We start from the raw sequence: 18,810 nt of genomic DNA, 5'->3' as shown, positions 1-18,810 counted from the left end.
TCATGTACCCGTGGTGTCATTACAATAAACAGTCGTTGTTGAAAATATTGTCAACATGCGGTGTTTATATGATGTACGCGTTATGGTTTCCGGCCCCGGCTGTTGTGAATATAATCTCAACAAAATCTGTATGCATACCAACCATAAGTTCGAATGACTCATAAAACATTGTACATAGGCGGCTGTGTTGCAATGTGTTAAGACATTTGAAATCATGAGATCTATGAAACACAGGTTCGATTTTCAACAGCACACAAAAACTTTGTGCAGTCATTAAACGAAAAACCTGTGCACTACACGTTGACAGAATGTGAACACCTGTGGACGTTTCGTTCATAAAAACTGTGGTTGATTTATGAACATTTGTGGTTGATCAGATAACATCTGTGTGTTGGTTCACTTTTGTGAACCAATGTTGTCAATTTGTCAACGCCGTACTTGTTTTTTCTATGGGTGTATGGTTTTTGTTAAACTCTAAGGACATCATGCTACTCTTTTTTTAGTGTTTATCGTTTTTGCATATTCATCGATTTCACCAACCCTAACGTATATCATTTTCCTGTTGTTTATCCGTGCAAAGAATTCATATTTTTACATACATACATAGATTTACTTTTACTTTGTGGAAAGGAAGTTAAAGTTTTACAAAAGTGCACACATGAATGAATGCATGGAAGGGGGTGTAATGGTGTTTCTCAAGTTGTGGGGAAAGTGTTAACTCCTTAAGACCTAAATGGATCTGGTGGTGCAAAACGGATTGTGGTTGGGGATATTAACGTGGGGTGCCTGTTGTGACTTTATTTTTTTGTGAAATTAACTTTGTCCTGCTGTATTTAAAACCAGTGGAATACTTATCTGCAAAGAAATGGGATGGAGAAAAAAAGAAATACCGGATTAAATTACATTTTGGGTTTGACAATAAATGGCACAAATGACATTCAACACCTATTTTAAAGACATTTAGATATCTAGAACGAAGTGATAGAGATACAATAAGGAGATATAGAGTGCTTAAGAAGAAAATTTTGCTATAATTTATATGAAAGTAAAGTTGTAAGAGAGTGTTATAGGGATAGACTCGAGGACAGTCATGCATTGCAAGGCTCCGGAAGAGTGCCAGTACAAGAATAATATATATTTTGTGTGGACAGTTTGAATTTCAATAAACACACGGGTGGGTGGTACTCTTTTTAATTTGATATAATCTGTGCTGCCTATTTGAAAGTTTTAGCTCAACGATAAAAGAACTCGGTTTTAAATATGTGACGATCGACATACTGATCCAATCCTTGGATATGTACTGAGAGGAGGAAGAGAGGAGCATTTAAATAAAGTGTGGGTCAAATAATATATAAACACTCACAAAAAAAGGCTGCTGATTATTGCAGACACTGTCTGTTAGTAGTGAATTTTGCTGATATTACAGCAGTAGTTTCGCTGATATAGCAAAATGTTTGCACTTTCAGACCAGCAGGCTGCCTGCTAAAAAATCTGTTTTTGTTTGTTGCTGCTCAATATATGAATAAAATATAATAAATAAAATAAATATATAAAATAGAGTCAAACACTGTATGCGGGATTCCATTCAAATGCTCGATCTTAATGCATCGCAATTTATTTGCTATCGTAGCAAAAATTTTTTGCGCGTTCAATAGTCATACTTATTCAATATTTTAGCAGTCTTTGTAGTTGAAACAGCGGAGTTTGTGAGTTAAAACTTCATGGGGAAATGTTTGTTAAAAGTGCAGCCCTTTGTTTTCTGAAACAGCAGTGATATCTGCTGTTTTTGCTTTAGCAAAATTTTTTGCTATTTTGAATAAAAAAATTTGGTGGAGTGTAAGACCATATACCATTCAACATTGGCCACATTTGCCAAATTCTTTGCTAGTTTCTCTTTTTTCGGCAGAAATTTAAAACGTATAATGAGAGGTAATAATATAAAATTTGCCAGGATTTTATTTATATTTGGAAGAATTGAGGCACATAGAAGCCCAAGAAGTAACATTCGGAGCCTGGCTAAATGGGCGCTTTAATTGGTTATGACCGGATAATAATTGTGCACTTTTGAGGCTCAAAAAGTAATCGGTTTATATGGGAGTTATATGAGGTCATAAACCGACTCGAACCAAACTTACTTTAAATGATGGAAGTCCTAACGAAATTCATGATGTAAAATTTAAGTCAAATCGGATAAGAATTGGGCCGTCTGAAGGCTCAAGAAGGCAAATCGTTAAATCGTTTTATATGGGAACTTTATTTTAACATGGACCGATTTGGGCCATTTAAATCTCAACCGACGTTCACCAATAGGAAGAATTTGTGCAAAATTACGAGCGGCTAGCCTTACTCATTTGCCATTAGGGGCTTTCGACAGACGAACGGATAGATAAACTGACGGACAGACAGACGGACGGACATGGCTAGATCAACTTAACCCATTGACGACAAATGGGTAGAAAAATGCCCAAGAATAGAGCTGTTTTAGGAAAGATGTATCCCACTGTAATATGGATTGGCGTAAGTGGACAAAGAAATTAAAAAAAATGTTTTCGTCATATAAGGTCATATGTCAAAAGTCGGCAATTTTTTATAGCTCAACACAAAAAAAAATTATTTTCTCAAAAATGGAGGATGATAGATAAATACTATAAATGGCCAACTAGGGATCCTTACTGAAGAGGTATTTGATTTCTATACTAAGATGGTCCTGACTTAGATTTTTTCGAAGTTTTTTTTTATACTAATATAGTCATACCGTTTGCAAACCCCCCTAAATATTGATCTGCGAACCCTTAATTCCTGATTCGAAGCTGATCTAGCTACAGCGGTCAAAAAAAGTATTCATCATTCAATGTTTTTTTTTTAATAAGTCTACAAAAGACAATTGGAATGAAAACATATTAAACTAATGATGCAGTAGTGCTTGTGTGATATATATGTACACAATTTCATTGTTTTTAAAGAAAAAAATAGTATTTATTGGAACAAAAAGGGCCATTTTACAGCTGAACACAAAAAATTAAACAAAAAAAGTATTCATCATTGCAAAAAAACAAAAAAATAAATAACATAATTTAAAAAAATTAATACTTTGTTATTCGACCACTGCGTCTTATAACTTCTTTTAAACGGTTTGACATCGATTGGACTAATTTAGCGGTTATATTTTGGTCTATATTAGTCCATTCCTCCATTATCACCTGTTGCATTTGACTCTTGCTCGAAAAATTGCGCGTTCTCAATTTGCGTTCGAGATGTTCCCAAAGATGTTCAATTGGGTTCAAGTCGGGACTTTGAGGAGGAGTTTTAATGACTTTGGGGCAGTTATACAGCATCCACATCTTGGTATTTAAAGCAGAATATTTGGGGTCATTATCTTGATAATATTGAAAGTTATTACCAAGCCCAAGTTTTACAGCACTATCTTTTAAATTCCTCTTTAAAATGTCAATGTAATACTTATGATCCATTACTCCATTAATAATTTCAAGATTTCCCGCTCCTGAAGCCGCCATACACCCCCAAACCATTAAACCACCTCCACCATGTTTTACAGTAGCAACTGTGTTTCGTTCTTCAAGCTCTGTATTTGGTTTTCTGTACACTATGACCTTTCCATCGCACCCAAAAAGATTAAACTTGCTCTCGTCTGCAAAAATGACTGTTTTCCAAAATGATTCGGGCTGTTTTACATACATTTTTGCGAAGTTTAGCCTTTTCACTCGGTTTATTTTATTTATAAAGGGCTTCTTACGTGCAGTTCTTCCTCTGTAACTATGCCTTTTGAGTGTATTTCAAATTGTTTGTGTAGTAACTTCCTTCCCTAAATATTCCATAGTGTTTTTACGAAGAATGGTCGCATTTGTCTTCGGAGTTTTCTGAACTTGCCGCACTAGCCAACGCACATCTCCAACTGAAAGTGCTTTTGGTCGACCAGATCTTGGTTTATTGTCAACAGTTTTCGTTTCTGTCCACTTTCTGATGATGGATTGTATAGTAGATCGTGGTCTATTTAATATTTCACTGATAGTTTTTTGAGTTAAACCATTCCTGTGGTGTTTTATTATCAAAACTTTTACCTCATCAGAAACCTCGTTTTGCTTACGACCCATTTTGACAAAAACTATATTTTCAATGAAATTAAATATTTGCTGTCAAGGGCAAAGCCTCCTTTACTAAATAAAACAGAAAAGGGGGATTCCCAAATAATATTTGAATTTGACTTTGATGATAGCACATCAATGATGAATACTTTTTTTGTTCTGTTTTTGGTGCTATTATATAAAATTGCATTTTTTGCGCTAATTAAATTTATTTTTTAAATTTATTTTAAAACATATTACGAAAAATAAACTATTGCATAAAACTGCATTATTTGTTTACTTTAAATTTTCTTCAATTACCCAAAATAAGTGAATTTATTATCAATTTTGCTAATGATGAATACTTTTTTTGACCGCTGTATGTCCGTTTGCCAGTCGAAATTACGACAGCGATCAAACGAATAATACAATTTTGCACAGGCATACAAATCGATGTAGGTTATTGTTATAGCAGTGTTTTGTGTTCTATACATTGTCTGCTTGATTTTGTTGAGTATTGTTGATATAGGAAATCTGCAACTAAGGTGGGGTGCGTCCAGACGGGTTTGGGTCTGAATCGAGTGGGTCTGGCTGGGCAATTAAACAGGTGACAGTTCACAATCGGGACACACATTCTGCACGTTGGCATCGCTCCAAGCTCCGTAAATGTTGAAGTGACTACATCTGCTGGATCGAAATGGAGCCTGAACTACGCGGGTTTCCGGTGGAGGTCAATTTCTTCAGGGGCTATTTACAACATCTGCTACCGTGTCTACATGAATGTTGTCTAGACCCGCTTGATATGCCGCTTGATCTAAAGATTCTCTCTCGTAGCGCTTAACCTCACGCTCTAGATCATGTGGATCTACCTTAAGGCTTCCAGCCCGTGGATACCCATGCACAATATGATGATTTGGATGGTCTCTGATGTAACAGTCCAAAAGGCATTGCCTAGACAGCATATAGTTATATATTCACGCGGGTAGGATCTTTGTCTTCTTATGGAGAAGGTCTACATGAGAACTGAGGGGACAGCCCGTCACAGTTTGAAGGGCAGCATTCTGACAGATCTGAATATCATTCCTCTGCGTGTCATAGAGCTGACAAGACCACACGGCAGCTGCATAACTTATCACAGACTGGCCAATTGCATTGTACGTGGTCAATAAGTGCTGCCGGCAAGTGACTTGAGGACCTTGTTTCTACTTTTGACCTGATCACAAATTGCTGTGTCATGTGGGGAGAAGGTGTAAGAGCTGTCAAATGTGACGTCAAGTATTTTGGGACAATTGATGAGCGGAATCACTTCTCCTTCGATTATCACTTTCAGCTTAGTATTCACTTCACACGTATTTGAAGTTAGCAATGTGGCTGAAGATTTGGAGGCAGATATCTTCAGATAGCTTGCAGAGAAATATGGAAATATGGATGGAATAGAGAATAGACATAGTTTAAATTGTGGCGTAGATTTCATCCCCGCCTTGGCGAACTCCCTGTTTCAGTCTACGGTGCTTCGACTTCTTATCCCCAAATTACACAAATGCCAGCCGACCACACAGATAATTCGCGAACCAGCGTTTCAAGCCTGGCTGGAGGGACGTGTTGACGAAGTTCTCAAATAGTTTGGCATGGCTGACCGTGTCGAACGCCTTCGATAGGTCGAATGCTACGAGGACCGTCTTATCACATGGCCTGGGCTGATTAAAACCACGGCAAATGTGTGCGGCGATGGCATGCAAAGCAGTTGTTGTGCAATGCTGTCTTCGAAATTCATGCTAAAGCTTGACAAATGGAAATTCTCCAACGAGACTCGGAAAGACTAGTCCCACAAGCGTCTTGGCTACGGGTGAGAATAGGAAGAGATGTCTGTAAGACTTCCCTAAACACGGCCCATATCGGTTCAGATTTGGTCCCGTATAAGTGGTCTTTCGATTGGACTTCTTGAGCCCGTAGCTGCAACTTTTGTCGGATTGGTCTGAAATTTTGCACGTAGTATTCTATTCCGGCTTTCACCGATCGTGCCAAGTATGGTCCAAATCGGTGTATAGTCTGACATAGTTCTTCTCGTATAAACCAATCTCCCGATTTGACAAACAAAGTGACTGATGCCCCGTCATCCCTTCTACCAGGATTGGAGAATGTCTTATGGGCCGTGAGGATTATAAAGTGAATATGTAGGTCATTGGAAATTGCAATTGGGCCATATCGGTTCGGATTTCGATTTATTTCCCGTATAAGTGATCTTTGTGTTTTGCTATAACTTCCAAAATCCAGCACAATTATAGTCCAAATCGGTCTATAATCTGATCTCCGGCTATTGAGCCGGAGTCGGACTTTGGTTCGGGGTTGAGCACGCTTGCTCCGAACCCCTCTCCGACTCGTGCTTAATATTCCGACTCCGAACCGGGGTCGGAATCGACGGCTAGACTCCGCAGCCCTGGTTTTGACAGAAATTGGTTACGTTTTTAGTTAGCACGAAAATGCCTACAGGGTCTTAAAAAGGGCAAACAACTAGGCTAGAACTAAGGGTCTTAAGAAGATAAAATTTTGTGTGTTAACGAGGAAGATGAAAGTGGGCCGGCCTATTCGAGGCGAGAGGTTTTTTGAAGAGAACGATTTCGATATCCGAGAATACTTGGATAGGAATCTGAACAGGAAGTGTCACACCCTGAAGCGCATAGAGAAAACTCACAGGTGTTAGGCACTAAGCAGACTGGCCGCTCTGCGCGACTACAATGAGGACCTGAGACGAAAAGACTGCCTGACCATAACACTTTTCTGCTGGTGGAAAATCGCGTATTCACAGTTTTCGTGAGCTGATACGGTATTAACTCGAGGACATTGAGTGTGAACATCTTAACCGATATTAAGTCTATCATTAAGGCTATAGCAACCAGGACGATAAGGTCACCCACGATCTTCAAGTGTAAGAAGCAGATTAAGGCCTTCTCTGAGGAAAGCATGATTCGCATCGTTATGGGTCATAGGAGTCATAGCAGAATAAAGGAAAATGAAAAAGGAAGATTATTTGGCGGTAGGAGTCAGAGGACTGCAATCGTTATACCATCGGGGTATAATCGAGGCGACGATAGGAAACCTGGAAGGAAGGGAAGAGTTTTCCATTCGGATACCTAAGATGAAACTTGAAGTCGAGTGCGAGGCACTGCTGCCATCGGCACAGTCTTGGATTGGCGGAACTCTAGTATTGCCATCTAGAAGATCATGTTACATGGATGGATGAAAGCTACGGGACAAAGTGTGTACATTGAGAACCCAGGGACTGCAGGGAGATATGTTTTAGACTGCCTGACCATAATACGGTCCTGCAGGCGAAGATCTGGGCGATCACGGAATGCGTGAAGTGATGTGGTGTTAACGTAAGGTCTTGGATTGGCGGAACTCTAGCATTGCCATCTGGAAGATCATGTTACATGGATGGATGAAAGCTACGGGACAAAGTGTGTACATTGAGAACCCAGGGACTGCAGGGAGATATGTTTTAGACTGCCTGACCATAATACGGTCCTGCAGGCGAAGATCTGGGCGATCACGGAAAGCGTGAATTGGTGTGGTGCTAACGTGAGACCGTCGAGTGTGAACATCTTTACCGACAGTAAAATGGCCATAAGGGCAATAACAACCAGGACGGTAAGGTCACGAACGGTCTTGCAGTGTTAGAAGGAGATTAACGCCTTCTCTGAGGATGGCAAAAATCCGCATCGTTTGGCTGCCGGGCCATAACAGAGTAAGGGGAAATAAAAGGGCAGACGATTTGGCGGCGAAGGCCAGAGGACTGCCGTCAATAAACTTGGTTAACCCAAAGTCTTTCGGGTCGACGTAGTCCGAGTTAAGGGAGTGGGCGACGAATGCGTATGCAACATTGTGGAACATCAAAACGGTCGGTAGGACGGCGAAAATCCTGTGGGGGGGATCCGGACTGTGAGAGGACGAGGCTTTTACTGAAAGGAAATAAGAAGGAGGCCAGTATAGCTATTGGTATCATAAGGGGACACATAGGACTACGAGCTCACTTATGTAAAATCGGTGCGGCAAGTGATAGCATGCAGGGAAGATGATGAGACTCCTTTGTCATCGTCCGACTGTCGTGTCTAAATGATACCGGCACTTAGGTGGAAACACAATACCAGACATGAACCAAGTTAGGGGAGTGGTATTGAAAACAGTTAAGGATTTTGTAAATAGCACGGGAATTCCTAACCTAAAAATTTTTCTTTTTAGAGGTTACTTTTTTGATTTATAGAGCACACAACAAGCCGATTGCTGGCTTAGGTGTATGTCCTTAGTGGCATGGGGCGGATTAATATCTGCACCCTCTTTTCAAGCTAACCTAACTTAACCATGTATCACCTTTTTCTTCCAATGACGAATTTCAGTGAAAATCGTTTCAGAGCAAATCAAGCTCCCATGCCCGATTTGCACGAAATTTGGTGGGGAATGTTTTATTGCCTATCTGAAAGCCCCTACTAAAGTTCATCAATATCTGTTCAGATTTGGATATATATAACTCTTATATAAAGATATCATTCAAATTTACATTATTGGGCAGGTTTGTTGAAAAAGAGGTGGGAGCTTTGTAAGACTTTGTTTTTAAGAAATTTAGATTTTCAAAAAAAAAAAATTTTTCAAAACAATTTTTTTCTGCTTTGAAAATATTTAAAGTTTTTGTACAAATTTGGGTTAATATTCAGTGCTAAAGCATCACTGGCTTACTGTGTGGGGGTTCATATTTCTGATGTCCTCTGATGTTCGACGGTGGGAGTAGAGTGTAGAGTGTAGGTGAGCGATAGCAATAGTGTTAATGATACATCTAAATGGGATAGAAAGTATTTGATTATGTGTATTTCCTGTATGTACTGGTTAGGTGGTATGTGCAATAACATAGGATGTCCTGAAGAAAAAGTTGTTTTAAAAAACAAAATTTAGAAAAAAAAATCTAAAGTTAACACAAAAAACCATCTGGAAAAAAGTATCTCCACACACTGCTTTAAATTGGTAGTGTAAAACTAGATTCTTCAGGACACCCTATTATATTTGTATACATTTATTAGTAATATATTCTAGAGATATTTTTACTTTTCTATATAGAAAACAAGCGTTACATTTTTCTTAGTAATTTTTCATATTTTCTTTTTCCTTCCTTCTTTTTTTCTAAAGACTTTTTCTTAATAGTTTTTGTTACGAATTCAGCTAACTATGCAAACGAAAACTTAATTGTTTAACATTTTCTGTTTTCTTTTTCTTTGGGTTTCCTCTATTTCCTTTGTGCTATTTTTTTTTTTTAAATAAATTTTCAACAAAATAACAACAGAAAAATTTGTGTTTTTTTTCTCATAGTTTGATGAAACAAAGAGGAGGACGAAGGAAAAATCTTCTGCACTTATTGCACTGTATTGCTTGTGGCCATGAGAGGTGTGACAAAGAAGAGGAGGAGCAGTGTGAAGTGCATTCGGCAACATTCATCAGTTTGCCATTGTCTTCTTCGGCAGCAGAAGCAGCATCAATGTAGAAAAGTTTTCTTCAGGAAAAAGGGGAAAGTATATTTCTATGGTTTGGATTGAATGCCTGAGGCGCTTGCAGGCATTTCACATCTTATGCGAATCCTGACAATGTGTGCGTATCCTTTTATTGTGGCTAATGTCACTGAGGCAACTGAACTTGCAGAGGATGCTGTCAATGCTCTTGGCTATGATAGTTTTGATGTTGATGCAATTTTTGTTTTTGTCATCCTTGGCTAAATTTCATGTAAGTCGGCACCTCCACTCCATCTCTCACAATCAATGCAATTTTCTCCTCTCCTCTTTCATACACTTTTAGCCTTTTTGTTTGTGTTATTATTTATATATTTTGTCACTTTGTGATAGCCTTTGTTTTTCCACTACTTCTTCACTACTGTTTTAATCATTTTGTTTGGTTTGGTTTTTTTTCTTGTTTTTGAAAAATTATGAGATTGTTTTTAGCTGCACTTTTTAAATAATTTAATCTACGTTTAACATGAATTTCAGTTGGTGATTTCGTGACATACTTCCATGTAATCGGGATCGTGCATAATACCCTTGATCATATCCTTCAGCATGGTGTAGCGTGGAAAGATGGGGTAGAGTTTTGAGCTGCCATATTCCTCCTGGAAAATATAAACCACAAATTAACAAACTTTTTGGAAAGTTTTTCAAAAAAAATCAAAAAATTTAGAAAAATTCATGAAATCTTTGTTTGAATCGATAGTACGGTCCATATAATTTAATGTTTGAAGATTGCATTTTGGGCAAAAAAAAAAAGTTGGATATCATCTAACGATAGCGCTCACCATTCACAGTTACGTACGAATCTTTGAAGAAGTGCGGTTCAATGATGCCACCAGCCCATAAACCGCACCAAACTGTGATTTTTTCTGGGTGCATTGATAGCTCTTGCAATGCTTCTGGCTGATATTCACTTTAAAAAAAGACAATTCCGGTTATTTACGCACCCATTGAGCCAAATGTTGCTTCGTCGCTGAGGACAAGTTTAGCGCGATGAACTTTCTTAACTGAGCATGCATTTTGATAATAAAATTCAATAAAATGCAAGCCTTGTTAGTTTGTAAGACGATTCATGGTTAAATTATAGACCAAACTGAAGATGTTTGACAGTGAAACAAAACACAAAACTTGTGTGAGCTGTTTAAACCTGTGTTGCCAGAAAGATAATAGCTAAAAAATCACCCTTTACTAGAAGTAGGTATAAATGAGCATGACCCACTATTCACAAGGTAACAAATGCTACGTGCCTATGCCGGTCACAGGAAGAGGCAATTGCAGCCTTTGAAAGTATCGAAAGAGAATCAATGAAAGTGGGTTTGGCAGAAAATGGAGGGTGGGTTTGGCAGAAAGAGGATGATATCAATTCCCACAAAGCCTTGTATACCCGAGCAGATAAAAAAATTGCAACAAATAAAAAGGCATTAAGTTTGGTCGGGCCAAACTTTAGATGCCCACCACCTCGGGTAAATATGTAAATCCCCTATGGTCACAATGCAGTGAAATTTGGATAACTTATGCATCCAAATTCGGCACAGACATTTAGTGGGCTAATGTGTATAAGTCACAGTTGAATTTTGTATTTAAATTTTCAACAAAATCGGGTAATAAATAAAGATCCTTTATCGGCGGATCGTTCTATTGTATATGGCAGCTATATCTAAATATAGTCCGATCTGAACCATATTTGGGTCCAATGTTGGAAAGCGTAAAACTACTCACTGTTTCAAATTTCAGCGAAATCGGTTTAAAAATAAAGCTTTCATATGCTTCAAAACCCTTTATCTGGAGATCGGTTTATATGGCAGCTATATCTAAATATAGTCCGATTTGGTCCATATTTAGGTCAGATGCGGGGAAACTTAAAATAACCCACCGTTTCAAATTTTAGCGAAATCGGGTGATAAAAAAAGCTTTTATAGGCTTCAGACCCTTTATCGGCAGATTGGTCTATATGGCAGCTATATCTAAATATAGCCCGTTCTGAACCATATTTGGGTACTATGTTGGGATGCGTAAAACTACTCACTGTTTCAAAATTCTGCAAAACCGGTTCAAAAATATAGCTTTTATGGGCTTCGGACCCTTAATCGGGAGATCGGTCTATATGACAGCTATATCTAAATATAGTCCGATCTGTATGGCAGCTATATCTAAATATTGTCCGATCTCAACCATACTTAGGTCAGATGTCGGGAGGCCTAATACAACTCACTGTTTCAAATGTCAGCGAAATCGGGTAATAAACAAGGCTTTTATTGGCTTCAGACCCTTCACCGGCAGATCGGTATATATGGCAGCTATATGTAAATATAGTTTGGGTCAGATGTCAGGAAGCCGGGAAGCCTTAATCGGGAGATCGGTCTATATAACAGCTATATCTACATATAGTCCGATCTGTATGGCAGCTATATCTAAATATTGTCCGATCTGAACCACGTATCTGTGCCAAATTTCAGCACAATGTCTCAATTTTTGAAGGGTGTACTACAACAGACACACGGACATCGTCTAAGAATTTTACGACGATCCGAAATATTTCGATGTGCTGCAAACGGTGGTGGGTATAAAAAGTTGGGAAATAGAACTTTGAGATAGCCAAAAACCAATCTACCTCGGCACCGCCTTAACCGGAACAAACGACACCAGTTTTGAAATAAAACGAAAGGTAATACTGGATAACAGATGCTACTTTGGCTTAAGCAAGCAGATGAGGAGCAATACTACGTCCCGACAGAAGAAAATTACATAAAACAAGACACTGAGACTACCAGTGCTGTTATGTGGCTCTTAAGTATGGGAAATTGCGAAAACAGATGAGGTGGTACCTGGAGTGTTTGAGAAAAAAATTCTTCTTAAAATATATGGACCACTCTGAGCTAATGGAAAATATAAATGTCGTAAGAACCATGAGCTGTATGACGCTGATATCATAGTTAGGGTAGGTTGGAAAGAGGGTGCAGCTATTGATCCACACCATGCCACTATGGGCATGCACTCTAAATACAAAATAAAAGTAACATCGGAAAAGAAAATCTAAGTTAGGAATTCCGTGCTAATTACGAAATCCTTAATGGTTTTCCATGCCATTTCTGTAAGTAGGTTCATGTCTGGTATAGTGTCCCCACCTATTTGCCGGTATCTGTAAGACGCGAAAGCCAGGCAATGACAAAGGAAATGCTCCAACGTCTCATCATCTTCCCCGCATGCCCTACACATGGTAGCACTTGCCGCACTGATTTTACATAAGTGAGCTCGTAGCCTTATGTGTCCCGTTATGACATTGAAAGCTATACTGACTTCCTTTTTGCTTTTATTCCAGTAATAGCCTCGTGCTTTCACGATCCGGATAACCCCATAGGATTTTCACCGTCCTACCGACTGTTTCGCTGTTCCACAGTTTTACATGCGCATTCGTCGCCCACGCCCTTAACTCGGACTTCGTCGACCCGAAAGCTTTGGGTTAACCAAATTAACTGAAGGTAGTCCTCTGGCCTTCGTCGCCAAATCGTCTGCCCTTTAATTACCCCTTACTCCGTTATGGCCCGGCAACCAAAGGATGCAGATTCTGCCATCTTCAGAGAAGGCGTTAATCTCCTTCTTAAACTGCAAGACTGTTCGCGACCTTACCGTCCTCGTTGTTATTGCCCTCAGGTTCACACACGACGTCCTCGCTTTAGCACCACACCACCTCACACATTCCGTGATCGCACGTATCTCCGCCCGCAGGACCGTATTATATTCAGGAAGTCCAAAAAAGATCTCAGTCCATGGGTTCTCAATGTAGACCTCAAGGCTACTCTGCCCTCTAGCTTTGATCCATGTAACTTGATTTTCCAGAGGGCAATACTAGGGTTACGTCAGTGCAAGACTGTGCAGCTGGCAGCAGTGACTCGCACTCGACCTCATGTCTGCCTTACACTTAATCTGTATGTCAATAGGTCGGATATATAGAATAGTCTCCAGTGCCCAAGTGGGCGTAGACGTTATCGCTCCGCCTATGCCAAGACAATATGTTCTCTGAACGTGTTGTATGGTCCTTATGTTGCACTTTTCCTCAATAGTAATCCAAAAAGTACTGAGGCGTAAGTAAAAATTGGTATAATCACGCTCCCGTAGAGTCAGTGGAATATCCTCGGATTCAGGCCCCATCTAAATGTTAACCCAGAGAAGACTCAAATATGTCTGTTTACGAGGAAGATGAAGGTGGGCCAATTGGACGTACTACGTTTCCTCAATAGAACAATTGCGACATATGACAAGGTCAAATACTTAGGTGTGATCTTGGACAGGAAACAGAATTGACGAGCGTTCCGGGAAGGCTCATAGATATTGGACATTATGTAGACGGGCCGTAGGCTCGAAATGGGGCCTGAATCCAAGGATAGTTCACTAGCTCTACAGGAGCGAGATCAGACCAATACTTCCTTATTGCGATGGAGACCAATACGCCTTATTGCGATGGCATAGGCGAAGCGATGAGGACCACGCCCACTAGGGCACTGGATTCTATTCTAGATATCCGACCCATTGACATACAGATTAAGTGTGAGGCAGCCACTGCGGCTATGAGACTTAAGGCGATGGGAGAATGGATTGATGATGGGAGTAGCTCACATCATCGCGGTATAATCGAGTCGACAATAGGAAACCTGGAAGGAATGGCAGAGGTTCCCGATCGGATACCTAAGACGAGTCAAGTGCGAGGCACTGCTGCCAGCGGCACAGTCTTGGATTGACGGAACACTAGTATTGCCATCTGGAAGATTTTGTTATATAACTGGATTAAAGCTTGAGGACAGAGTGGGCCCGACCCGGTCTACATTAAGAACCCCGGGACTGAGATTTGTTTTAGACTGCCTGACCACAATACGGTCCGGTCGATCACGGAATGCATGAGGTGTTGTGGTTTTAATTCGAGGACGTCGAGTGTGAACATCTTTACGGACAGTAAACTGGCCATAAGGGCAATAACAACCAAGACGGTAAGATCACGAACAGTCTTGGAATGTAAAAGGGAGATTAACACCTTTGCTAAGCATGGCAACATCCGCATCGTTTGGGAGCCGGGCCATTTTGGAGTAACGGGGAATGGAAAAGCAGACGATTTGGCAGTGAAGGCTGGAGAAACTTGGTTAACCCGAAGCCTTTCGGGTCGACGCAGTCCGAGTTAAGGGCGTGGGCGGTGAATGCGCATGTAACCCTGTGGAACAGCGAAACGGTCAGTAGAACGGCAAAAATCCTATGCTGAGATCCAGATCGTGAGAGAATGAGACAATTACTGAAAGGAAGCATGTAGGAGGTCAATATAGCTTTAGGTATCACAACGGGATACATAGGACTACGAGCTCACTTATGCAAAATCGGTGCGGCAAATTATCGCATGTATAGTGCATGCGGGGAAGATGATGAGACGTTGGGCACTTAGTTGGGGACACAATACCGGACATGAACCAACATAGGGGCGGGGCATGGAAAACAATTAAGGATTTAATAAGTAGCACGGAATTCCTAACTTAGATTCTCTTTTTCGAGTTTCCTTTTTTAGCATGTAGAGTGCACAATAAGCCGATTACTGGCTTAGGTGTATGTCCATGGTGGTATCGGGCGGAATAATATCCGCACCCTCTTTTCAACCTAACCTGACCTAGAATGTAAAGTATTAATCAAAACGAAAACGAAAATCCTTTTTTTGTTTCATGTTTTCATAGAAAGAGAATTGAGCCCCAGTGGTCCAGTAAGTGAATGGCAATACAACCTGAAATAGCTCCCATCCGATTTTCCTTCTGCGGCCGATTGGGCGGAAATTTGGTACGTTAATATGCCCTACAACTAAGTTAATTTGTGGAGATTTTTACCAGAATCCATTGTGGTGGGTTCCCAAAATTCGATTCAGCTGAATTTGGTGCGTTTTTTTAACTTTTTTTTTAGTCTATATTGAATTTTCAGGAGAAACTTGGTATTTGGCAGTATATAAATGCCGTAAAATTATGTTCTGTCTTACCTTGAGAACTCTGATGAGATGTCTAAGGCCTAGGTATTTCTTTAATAATCTATATAAGTCGTTTATAAGTTGGTTGTTTTCATGCTCGATTTGTGCGGTGGTCATGTCTGCAAAAAAATTAAGAATTTTACAAGTCAAGGGTAATTTTAAGTTATCGTTTTAATTGAATAATAGGGGCTTTTACAAATATCAGCAGTTGAGGTTTTCTTTAAAGCTGGAAACTGCCATTATAGTTACTTTACAATGCTTACTTTCCAATCGTTCGAGGCGTTCTCGTTTCTCTGCAGCCTCCTCCGCCAGTTTGGCCGATGTCTTTACACCCTCACCGGATTTCTGGGTTTTCTCCATAATCGAACAGGCTCTCATCACATAGGTGGGTACGGTTTCCTGTTTCTCCTGGCGAGGTATATCGATTAAAGCCCAGTACTGTGTTTCTAATCGTATAACATCCTAGAGAGGAAAATTGTGCATAAGCATGGTAGAACTTTCGTAAGGCCTATGACTGTTACCTTAATCATTATTTTTAACATGGGATAACGTTGGAAGATGTTACGCTGTGATTTTGAATCGCCATATTTATTCATGAGTGTTATCAGAGCCTGTTTGGCTGTGTCGTAGGATTCCTCGAGACGTATGCGCAAATTACGCAGTCGTTCATTGGTCTCAATGACTTCCTCACGGCTCATGCCACCTGAAATTATTTTGGTAAAATTAGTTTTTGTTTTTGGCTTAAGCTTAGTTTGGGATGAAGATGAGCTTTGAGAAAATGTTTGCATGCTTACTAGGTGCACCTTCATCTTTGACGTCCTGGACTATGCGTCGAACACTTTGGGTGAATTTGCCCACAAAATTTGTAGTAGCTGAAAAGAGGAGATTAAAAAAAAACAGTAAGAAATTAGAAGATGATTATTTCAATGATATAAATTTTATAATTTAATATTTATGATTAAATAAGATTTAGATAATCTATCTATATATCTATATAACAAGTAAAAGCGTGCTTAGTTCGGCCGGGCCAAATCTTATATACCCTCCACCATGGATCGCATTTGTCGAGCTCTTGCAACGGTATCTCTTTTTAGGCAAACAAAGAAAAAAAGAAAAGATTTACTGTTATTGAAACAATATCAAGTTATGGTTCATTTCGAACCATCATTTCTACCATAGTAGAAGCCATTGTGTAAAATTTCAGCCAAATCTAGTAAGAATTGCGCACTTTAGGGGCTGAAGAAGTAAAATAGGGAGATCTGTTTATACCATATTTGACACGTATGTTAAAGGTCATGAGAGAAGCCGTTGTACAAAATTTCTGCCAAATCGGATAATACTTGCGCCCTTTAGAGGCTCAAGAAGTCAAGATCCCATATCGGTTCATATGGCAGCTATATCAGGTTATGGACCCATTTCAACCATACTCAGCACAGTTGTTGGAAGTCATAATAAAACATCTCGTGCAAAATTTCATCCAAATTGGATAATAATTGCGTCCTCTAGTGGCTCAAGAAGTCAAGACCCAAGATAGGTTTATATGACAGCTATATCAGGTTATGGACCGATTTGAACTATTCTTTCCACAGTTGCTGGAAATCATAACAAAACACCTCGCGTAAAATGTCAGCCAAATCGGATAGGAATTGCGTACTTTAGACGCTCAAGAAATCAAGATCCCAGATCGGTTTACATGGCAGCTATATCAAAACGTGGACCGATATAGCCCATTTACTATCCGAACCGACCTACACTAATAATAAGTAAATGCAAAATTTGTCCATGAACATTCCACTAAGGAACAGGGGCATACTTCTCACCTATCCGTGAGTGCATTCCGATTCAAGTTTAAGCTCAATGATAAGGGGCCTCCTTTTTTATTGCCGATTCCGAACGGCGTGCCGCAGTGCGAAACCTCTTTGGAGAGAAGTTTTACATGGCATATTACCTTACAAATGTTGCCAGCATTAGGAGGGGAAAGCCACCGCTGAAAATTTTTTCTGATGGTCTCCCCAGGATTCGAACCCAGTCGTTCAGCGTCATAGACGGACATGCTGACCTCTGCGCTACGGTGGCCTCCACACAATAATAGGAAGTATTTGTCCAAAATTTCAAACGGCTAGCTTTACTCCTTCGAAAGTTAGCGTGCTTTCGACAGACAGACGGACGGACGGACAGATGGACGGACATGGCTAGTTGGACTTAAAACGTCATTACGATCAAAAATATATATACTTTATGGGGTCTTAGACGAATATTTCGAGGAGTTACAAACAGAATGGTGAAATTAGTATACTCCCATCCCCTTTCCCACTCTAAGACGGACCTTAACAATATTTTTCAAAAACATCAGATCTCGGAGATGGGTAGGGCGATTTAAGCGAAATCTTGTTGGCACACTTACATTAACCTAAAATCAAACATTTGGTGTTAGAATCTGAGGTGGGGTGCCTAGGAGGGCCGCCCACCCCCAAAACCCGCCAAACGGAACAATCACTACAATATGGGTATCAAATTAAAGGTATTTGAGAGTAGAAAGCGAATCTGATATCCAATTGTGGGACTAAGTGTTTCGAGGGTCACCCTACCCCCAAAAAACCGCTTTAATCGGACATATTTACCTACCATGGCAGTATGGATCTTAAATGAAAGGTCTTTGGGAGTAGAGCACTAAATTGACTTCTCTGGTCTCAGGGGATCCACCACACCCTGAAACAGGACTTTGACTTATTGATGTTTAAATAAGAAGTATTTGAGAGAATAAAAATCCACAGGACAATTGGAATACATTTTCAACTGAAACCAGGCAGAAATTTCCAAATTTAAAGTACTTTTCTCCAACATAGCATTATCGGGCGCAGCAAAGCGGACTGGGCTCAGCAAGTTGATGATATAAAATTAAAGTTTGTTCATTCGAATGTTTGAAGGCAGTGGCTGGCATTCATCGCGGGTAGCTACATCTTAATTTACTTTTTCTGTTTTTTTTTTTATTAGCTAATAGCTAGACAGGGGCCGCTCCGCTGCGCCTTCTTTAACTCTTTAATATCAATTTAGGGTGGGGATATTTCGCCCTGAATGTGAATATCGTGCTACTGTAGCCTATGTCCGCCTATGACGCTGAACGCCTGTATTCGAATCCTGGCGGAATTTCGAACACAATTTAAATCGGTGGCTTTCCCCTCTTAATGCTGGCGACATT

At 39.9% G+C, this 18,810-nt stretch overlaps 1 protein-coding gene across 1 annotated transcript in view; it reads right to left on the bottom strand.

The window, feature by feature from the left end:
• Window positions 1–694: 694 nt before the first annotated feature.
• LOC106084993 (putative uncharacterized protein DDB_G0288537) overlaps window positions 695–18,810 on the bottom strand; it is a 298,030-nt gene continuing 279,914 nt past the window's right edge. Inside the window, exons 4-9 of the mRNA XM_059361555.1 lie at window positions 16,406–16,483; window positions 16,133–16,314; window positions 15,875–16,073; window positions 15,624–15,730; window positions 10,126–10,224; window positions 695–855 (exon numbers count right to left, since the gene is read on the bottom strand). Of these exons, the coding sequence (XP_059217538.1) occupies window positions 814–855; window positions 10,126–10,224; window positions 15,624–15,730; window positions 15,875–16,073; window positions 16,133–16,314; window positions 16,406–16,483 (707 nt within the window). The 3' untranslated portion in view covers window positions 695–813. The remainder of the gene's footprint in view (window positions 856–10,125; window positions 10,225–15,623; window positions 15,731–15,874; window positions 16,074–16,132; window positions 16,315–16,405; window positions 16,484–18,810) is intronic.

Source organism: Stomoxys calcitrans, chromosome 2 (genome assembly GCF_963082655.1).
Source record: "Stomoxys calcitrans chromosome 2, idStoCalc2.1, whole genome shotgun sequence".
NCBI classification, from domain to species: Eukaryota; Metazoa; Arthropoda; class Insecta; order Diptera; family Muscidae; genus Stomoxys; species Stomoxys calcitrans.
The sequence above is the reverse complement of the archived record's forward strand: the minus strand, read 5'-3'. Positions and strand labels throughout refer to the sequence as shown.